Source organism: Oryzias melastigma, unplaced genomic scaffold, assembly GCF_002922805.2.
Source record: "Oryzias melastigma strain HK-1 unplaced genomic scaffold, ASM292280v2 sc00316, whole genome shotgun sequence".
NCBI lineage: Eukaryota > Metazoa > Chordata > Actinopteri > Beloniformes > Adrianichthyidae > Oryzias > Oryzias melastigma.
The window spans coordinates 52,744-62,040 of NW_023416922.1; the positions used below are offsets into that span (position 1 = coordinate 52,744).

The 9,297-nt window shown below is 38.1% G+C and overlaps 1 protein-coding gene across 1 annotated transcript in view; it reads right to left on the reverse strand.

The window, feature by feature from the left end:
- LOC112138257 (NACHT, LRR and PYD domains-containing protein 12-like) overlaps positions 1–9,297 on the reverse strand; it is a 20,112-nt gene that overhangs the window by 4,093 nt on the left and 6,722 nt on the right. Inside the window, exon 4 of the mRNA XM_024260821.2 lies at positions 3,950–4,123. Coding sequence (XP_024116589.2) covers positions 3,950–4,123 — 174 coding nt within the window. The remainder of the gene's footprint in view (positions 1–3,949; positions 4,124–9,297) is intronic.

Here is a 9,297-nt window from a genome sequence, read left to right on the forward strand (position 1 = left end):
ATGTGCATTTCTCCATCATCAAAACTGAAGCTTCTCTCATTTTTGTTTGTGTTCTGTACTGTGATGCTGTAGAGCTTCTTTTTAGTTTGCTATTGTCTTTCAGCCAGCAGTGGACATCCAGTGTATTGCTGCATAACGATTGGTTCTGATGCTCTTTTTTACATCATTTCATTAAAGAATACAGAGTTTAAAAAATGTAATTTTTTATTAGTAACGTGATAAAGTAAAATTTTAGAAGCCCAATTTTTAAGGCTCAGAAATATAAATTCAAGACTTTTCTAGGTTTTTTTAAGGTATTATTTCCACATTCATGAATTCAATGTTTGTTAGACTTTTTCAGACCCTGTGAGAACTCTGCAGAAATCTAATCTCTAATGTTGACCAACCACGTGCACCTCAAAGAAAAAATAAATAAATGAAAAGAGCTGGAGCCGTTTCAACTGTGATTGCAGCAAGTTGGTGACACAGATGTCTCTAAATGTTCAGGAATAATTTCATTCTTTTTTAATTTATTTTTAAATAAAGTTAATTGTTGAAGTTTATATTATAAATTAGGATTCCAGTATTTTCACTATTACAACAAATGAATATCGTCATTATTGACCTTCTTGATCACTAATAATTAGAGCTGTAACAGATCACATAACTCACGGTTTGGATCGTGTCGCAGTTTTAGGGTCACGGTTCGGATCCTTTTTCGGATCAGAGAAAGAAAAAACAGCAAAAAACAACAAGATAAAAGCAAAGTAAATTTTTGGAAATGCTTTGAATCATATATTCAATAAGCATACAAAGTACTTCACTAGGGCTAGGAATTTCAGGGTACATCGAGATATGATGCAATTCACGATACATGGCTCACGATACCGATGTATCTCGATATGGTAAATATTCCAAAAACCATTATATTACCCTGTAATCTATGATATTTAACTATTTTTAAAACAAAAATATATTTTAATTTTCTTCAAAAACGTTGAACAATTTAAAATATAATATATTAATTTAATGCCCTTTCCAACCTAAAAATTAAATTAACAATTAATACAAATGTGTATTTACAATAAAGTGTATTCTAAGGAAAAAAAATAAACAAAGCTCTAGTTAAGTGTCAGGCGCCGGGTGAGGACACAGACGCAGAAGCAGAGTGAATCAGTCAAAATTAGGATTTATTCTCCTTTTTCTTTTGTTTAGCCAAACTCAAAAGAGACTGGAAAGCCCGTGGCACTCTAAAGAGCACACAAAACCATCTGGCAACAAGTGACAGATAAGGGCAGTTTAAATACAGAAAACGACAATCAAATGAAGGTGTGTTAATTAAGAGGACAGGTGAAAAGAGGAAGGAAATCAAGTGAAGCAAAAACATGTCAGCCCCAAAACCCCACATTAAGAGCTAAAATGCATAGCATATCAAATGGTCTTCTCACTTACAGTATAAGAAGAAAAACTATGTACATAAAAATTCAGAGTGCTGCATTTTAATTCATTTTATACTTTATAACAGAAAAGTGGCTCAGTGGGCTAGGTGAAGGGCTGGCACTCAGGAGCCCTGGGTTCGATCCCAGGGCTGACCACTGATCCCCACCCAGATTGGGTCCTTAGACAAGACCCTTGACGCTGCTGCCTAACTGGGTACCTGTGCCCCTCAAGTACAGGGTTGTGTCAGGAAGGGTATCCGGCGTAAAAACTCTGCCAAATCACTGATGTGGAACAGTGGGTGCTGTTACACATAATAGTATTGTAATATTAATGTTCATCCTGTTAATCATTATTTATTGTTCATTATTTTACAGTGCCTGTATCCATATTTATTTCACCTCATTATTCAAATTTCCTGCACTTTTCTTTGATAATCAACACTTTAGTCACGTGCTCCTTGTGTGTACCACTATCATGCACACCTGTAGGATCAATAACGCCGCTAGACGTCTCATTTGGACGATCAGACGCTGCGCACCTCTCTGCTAGAACCTCGTGTATTTTATCGCGGTGTTTGGACAGGTTACAGCCGTTACCGCCATCACAAATCCGTGTGTATGTTACATTAGAAACCGCGTGCGCTGTCTGCATCTACTTTAGAAAAACGCAGACACAGCTCGGACCTTTTTACTTGCGGCCGCTCTGCCACCTGGGTGAGGAGCCCCGCCCCTCCCCTCTGCCTGCAGAGAAGCAGCGTTGATCCAATGGGCTATATGCACGGCCTACTTCCGCATTCAGCCTTTGAATGCTCAGTAATTTCCGGTTGGAGCCGTTGGCTATTGTTTATGTGGAAATAACAAAGTATTTGGACTTTAAAATATGTCTTTTGGAGCTAGCAAGAGTCACTATGAAATTATGTTAAGCGCATTGTTTGTTTTTCTAGTAAAATATCCCAAAATAAAAATGCAAAAAGATTTTAAATTGTATTCGTCGGCCTACATAGCAAACTTCAAAGGTAACTTGCTGATGCTAATGTTTTTAGCGCATGTTTATGTGCGACCCACTCTAAAACTGATGGACATTCATGTTGGCGACACGTTATAGGTGCAGGCAAGATGCAGATCGCTGCAATGTTTCATGCATTTGATGTGAATCCAAAGCTAAACGTCGCAGTATTTAATGAAGTCCTGTTAGCTGTCATGCTGCTAGACCGCGGCGCTGCTGCGGCCGTGATCGAGAACCATTTGGAGCATAAACACGAATAGGAACCGCAATCCTAACCTTAAGCTTTCCTCTAGGTCCGTGCAGCCAAGAAAAACACTTCAGAACTGACTGCAGTATTTAGAAAATTACACGTAAACACCGTTTTCACTTTTCATTTGGGCTAATGCTAGCTAGTGTGAAAGACACGTCTGAGGATCGCTGTCTTTATCTTCATGATGCGTTAGTTGTGTTTCAGTTACTCCACAGCCGAGTGTTTCTAAACTTGTGTAAATGTAATTTTCAGTGTCAGGTAGAATCAGTCTGAGACGTGATTCCTTTCCTACGTCTCAACAGAGGCGAGGTTACCATTAGCGCACACTGCTATCGCTCCATGAAGACTGCAGGGACATCTCATCATCAGCTGAGAGTACGATCAGTAATCCCAAAGTCATTTTGAAGTTCGTTTACACATAAAAGGTTCTGTTGAACCGGTTTTAAATGTTCGAACAGAGCTACGTTTCATCCCAAGAAGTCACATGATCATACAGTACATGATAGCGTTTCGTGAGTGTGGGGTGTTTGGTGTTTCAGAAAGTTAAACTGTCTTTTTGGATGTCATTGTGTACACACATAATCATAAACTATCATACAATGTAAGAAATGACGACAATGAACCAATACCAGGGAAAGTACACAGAGATTTGCCAAGTCCACACATATAGTTAGGCACAGCCGGAAGAGAGTAGTGGTCTTATTCGAAACCGGAAATATGTCACACAGCTCCGTGCATAGAGTCCATTCCTTTATTATGAAGCAGAGAAAAGTTTTTGACAGAAGCTCCACCCACACGCAGCGGGAGATTCAGGTGAATGGACCATGAAGAAGTTACTTTAGTGCTTGTTGAATTTAAGCAAATTCCCTCGATGTGAACGGACAATTGATTCAAATTATGCCAGCGCGAGGTGTGCGCGCACGGGGGGGTGGGGGTTCGAGTGGTCCGCGGTACACATGTACCCTGAACCGTGGCTTCTGATCCCTACAGATCAAAGATTATCCGTGATCCGTTACACCCCTACTAATAATCGTATCTAATGTTCTAATAATGGTCTCTGCCGCTGACATTAGAAATGAAGAAGATGTAAAGAAACATTCAAACATGAGATCTTCCGTCACAGTGAATGGACTAAAGCTCAGAAGAAGAAAACAGCTTTTAGCATGAAGATGGTCAGCATGCAGCAGGAGAACATCAGCCTCATGTCTGCAGTTTAGTGTCAACACAACTTTGTCTTCATATTCATCTGAACAAAACTGAAACATGGAGTCTGACCTCAGAGTCTGCAGTCTGCAGTCTGGATTCTCCAGAAAACCACACAGATGAAGAAATCCGGAATCCTGGATTTTGTTCCCGCTCAGGCCCAGTTCTGTCAGTCTGGACGGGTTGTTCTTCAGAGCTGTGCCCAGAACTTCACAGCTGATCTCTGACAAACTGCAGTTCATCAACCTGAAATCAGACAGAAAAGTGTGTTCAGGAGCAGTGATGACAGCTGGAGTTCCAGCAAGTAAACAGAGTTTGATCAGATTTACAAGATCATTATTGAAACAGATCAGTTTCAGATCAATCATCATCACACAATCAACTCAACTGATCATCAGTTTTTTCAAACTCAACTGTACAGCTTTTCTAGATTTTCTAGATAGTATTGTATTAAAAAAGTCTGTTACATTTTTACATATGTTACTAGTGGACATGTGATTTTTCCTTTGAAAGAAGTATTTTTATTAGTGTACCACAGATATTTGTATTTTATTATTTTCACTGGAATGAACTCAGAAAAAACTTAAGAAAAGAATCATTAGAAAAAAAAATTGATTTGATTTATTTTTTTTATTTTCATATTACTATTAGAAAGCAGTGATAGGTTAGGATCATGGAGCAGAACATCAATGCATTTTCACTTTATAATCATCAACTTTCATGTCTGCATTTATCTTAATATTAAAGAATGTTCCTTAAATATTTAGATTTTAAAGGAATTTATTTTTTTCCTTTTTTCTTGTTGAAAAATACTTTTTTTAAAAAGAGAGAAAAACAAATCTAGTTTTATTCATTTGATGATGAAATATTCTGCACTGTGTTAGGTTTTGGTTCAATACAGTTTTTCTCAGTTGCTAAAACACTAAACCCTATTGTCTGAACCAATGCTTTGTTGTCTGAATCCACTGATTGAAACAATCATTCCTTTAGTAAAACCATAAGCACTATTCACCTCTTTAGACACACCTTGACAACACATTTTCATTGTGATGCACACATGCTGCATAGATTGTGTGCACAGGTGACAAAAGTCAAACACAAAGAAAGCACAGTTGTCACCACTTGAACACAACAACTCAAGACTGATCCCACTAATGATGTGAGAGAACATGTACACCTTTCCCGTATCACTCACAAAACAATATGTATTTCTACAGAGGGTTTTTCAACTGGATGCAATGGAAAGATCCCATGAATACATCTACATGGATGAAGCTAGGTTTAATCTCACCAAAAAGGAGAAGGAGAGGCCGGAATGTGATTGGCTATCGGGTCATTGTTGGTGTTCCTGGGCAGCATGGTGACAATGTCACATTATGTGCTGCCATCAGCAATCATGGGGTTGTCCACCATCATACCGACCTGAGGCCCTATACCACTCAGCAGCTCCTCATTTTCCTCAATCACATGTGAGATGTTCTGTTAGGGCAGCAGGAGGAGCATCCATCTATGTTGTTGTTTGGGACAATGAGAGTTTTCACAGAGCCCTCCAGGTTAGAGAGTGCTTCAATATGAACCAGGGTTTATCAATCTTTGCCTTCCACTGTACTCCCCTTTACTAAAACTATTGAGGAATTTTCCTCATGGTGGTAGATGGTATATGAACGATTTCACAACAAAGTTCAGTTTTGATCAAAGATTGAACTGTTTTGAGGGGAAAGTTTGGTTTCCAACAGAAAATCCAAAGTCTGCCTCAGTCTCCAAGCGTGGCAATGCGAGGCAGAGACACCTGATTGGATAGAATCTAGAACAATCAGCAGGCTGTTTGGGGTGGCACAAACGTAACACTAAGGTTATGTATGAATTCCCCCTAATCCCTAACTACTAGAAAACTACTTAGTGCGGTATTATAAAGTTCCCTGGATTTTACAGGTAATTCTGACATGACGCTCACTACATTTCTTTCGTTTTCCTAAAAACCAGATATGACGTCATCGATTTCACGAAGTGAAAATCCAATAAAAACAAACATTTCACTGTTATTTATGACTCCACTGTGTTCTGATGGTGAAAATGTTGATTGTTTATTCAAATATTGCATTTAAACACATTATTTTGTTAGAAAGTGTTCGACCGACACAATTCCAGTACACACAAATGTTTTGAGGGAGGAGATCACAAAACGGTATATAACTGAAAATACTAGTGAGATGTTCAACCAGATTTTCTCACTGACTCCTCCCCTCTCAGGGGATTCAGTCAACGAACTTGTTAATAGCTTTAATTGCAACATGTCAAATATCATGGATAGTATTGCTCCTAGTAAGGTGAAGGTGATCTCTGGTAGGAAAAAATCTCCATGGAGAAACTCCATTGTGGTAAAGAACGGAAAAAGAGAATGTCGGAAATCTGAACGCAGGTGGCGGAAATCTAAACTACAGGTAGATTATGACATCTATAAAGAGAAACTTCACTTATATAATTTACAACTGAGCAATGCAAGGAAGTCCTATTTTTCTGAAATTATTACCAAAAACTCCCATAATGCTCGGGCCTCATTTAATATAGTCGACAGGTTGACAAATCCCCGGTGTCAGTGGCACCAGAACTTTACTCCACCAAAGCCTGTAATGACTTTGCCAAATTCTTCAGGGACAAAATCAAAAACATTAGACAAACAATTGTTTCACCAACTACAAGTTCAGGATATGAACCCTATCCACTAGAAACCAGTATAAACCCAATGGCTCAGTTTCAACCCATAAACAGTAAAGAACTGCAGGACATTCTATGTCAACTGAACTCCTCCTCCTGCTGTCTGGATATTCTACCCACAAGCTTTTTCAAAAAAGTTTCAAAGATCCTGGAACCAGCCCTGCTCCAGATTGTCAACTTGTCATTAACATCTGGTGTTTTCCCAGAACCACTGAAAACAGCTGTAATCAAACCTCTCCTAAAAAAGGACAGTCTAGACAAAACTCAAATGAACAACTACAGACCGATATCAAACCTGCCATTTTTAAGTAAGATCATTGAAAAAGCTGTTTTCCATCAGTTAAATGAATTCCTAATAAATAACAACTGCTATGATGTCTTCCAGTCCGGCTTCAGACAGAACCACAGCACTGAAACGGCTCTGACCAAAGTGACTAATGACATACGTTTGAATACAGACAGTGGAAATATGTCAGTGCTAGTTTTACTGGATCTCAGTGCTGCGTTTGATACAGTCGACCACGCAATACTACTCAGACGACTGGAAAACTGGGTGGGTCTCACTGGGCCAGTACTAAACTGGTTCAAAACGTACTTAGAAAACAGGAAATATTTTGTGTCAATTGGTAACTTCACTTCTGAGCCAATAGAAATTACATGTGGAGTGCCCCAAGGCTCCATCCTGGGACCACTTCTATTTAACATCTACATGCTCCCACTGGCCCAGGTTATAAAGAACAACAACATTAGTTACCATAGCTATGCAGATGACACACAGATATATATTAGACTGACACCAGGAGACCGAGGCCCTGTACAGGCTCTTGGTAAATGCATTGAGGACATTAATGACTGGATGTGTCACAACTTACTTCAATTAAACAAAAACAAAACTGAGGTTATTGTCTTTGGGGCTAAAGAAAAAAGGTTAGACGTCACTACAGAGCTTCAATCTATTCAACTAAAAACTACCAACCAGGCCAGAAACTTGGGTGTAGTGATAGACACAGACCTAAATTTTGATAAACACATTAAGGCAGTCACTAAATCAGCCTATTATCATCTCAAAAATATCTCAAGGATTAAAGATCTGATGTCTAAGCAGGACCTGGAGAAACTAGTGCATGCTTTCATCTTTAGTCGACTTGATTACTGTAACAGTGTTTTTACAGGACTACCAAAAAAATCCATCAGGAAACTGCAGCTTATTCAGAACTCTGCTGCTCGGGTTCTCACAAGGACCAAGAAAGTAGACCACATCAGTCCAGTTCTGAGGTCTTTACACTGGTTACCTGTCTGTCAGAGGATAGACTTTAAAGTTCTGTTACTGGTTTATAAAGCTTTGAATGGTTTAGCACCAAAATACATGACTGACCTCCTGACCCAGTATGTACCAGCCAGACCTCTCCGGTCATCAGGATCCGGTCTTTTATCAGTTCCTAGAGTCAGAACTAAACATGGAGAAGCTGCATTCAGCTTCTATGCTCCACAGATCTGGAACAGACTTCCAGAAAACATTAGATCTGCTGAAACACTCAGTGTATTTAAATCCAGGTTAAAGACTCACCTGTTCTCAGTTGCATTTGATTAATATGTATTCAAAAGTTTACGTCCGCACTGTTTATCTATGCTTGTTTTAAATTAAAATCTTTTTACTTTCTTTTAATTTTATTTTAATGATTTGAATGATGATGAATGACATTTTTACTATTTCTTTTGATTGTTTCTTTTAATGTTTTATGTAAAGCACTTTGAATTGTCTCTGTACATGAAATGTGCTATACAAATAAACTTGCCTTGCCTTGCCTTGACCGTAATGCATTGTGGTCAATATACACTAATCTAGTGACTATCGATGTACGCTAATTTTTCGCAAAGACTTCTGGGAATTTTCGAGTGCATTCGATTTGGAATTAGTAGATTCGGACAGCACTACAAAATGGCAAACGCATTATATAGTGATTAGGGGGGAATTCAGTCACAGCCTGAGAGAAAATGTTGAGCGCAAAATCAAAGATAGGCCAAAAGCAAGATGAGGCACTACGGATCTAAAAACCTTTGTGCTGCAAACGCAAAAATATTTTAGAAAAAAAAAAAGCTTTTGAAAGCAAATATTAATTTTTTTATTTACAAATTATGATATTTTTTTCTTAACACTTTACCTTTTGTTTGAAATTTAGAAAATTTGGATGTCAAAACAATGATTTCTGCTTGTAATATTGTGGCACAAAAATCACTCCTTAGAAATCAACCATGACAGCAAGCAGCTGATTGGACTTTTTGATGGCCAGGAGGAGGAGATTTGTTTGTGTAGATTATTATTATTATCTTAAATTTCTAGTTATTTTCATCAATTTCTTAAAGGTAAATGTATGTTAGATTTAGTTTACATTTAGCAGATTAGATGAATGTGTTTGAACATTGTTTCTAGTTAAAGTTTGTATTTTTCGGTTCCTCCTTGTGTGTCTTGAGTGGTATATATGTATGTTCCCTTTAGTGTCCAATAAGTGAGGTCAGTTCTGTTTATGTTACTTTGTTACAGGGTTCTTTCATGTTACTGAGTTTCCTTGTTGTTTAGTTGACCTATTTTAAGGGTCCAGTGTGGTTATTTAAGACATCTTTAAACAATCAATAATCAACTTTTTGTCATATTTTTTTATCCTGTCCTGATTTTTGGTTGCTCTGTCCACCACATTTTCACATTA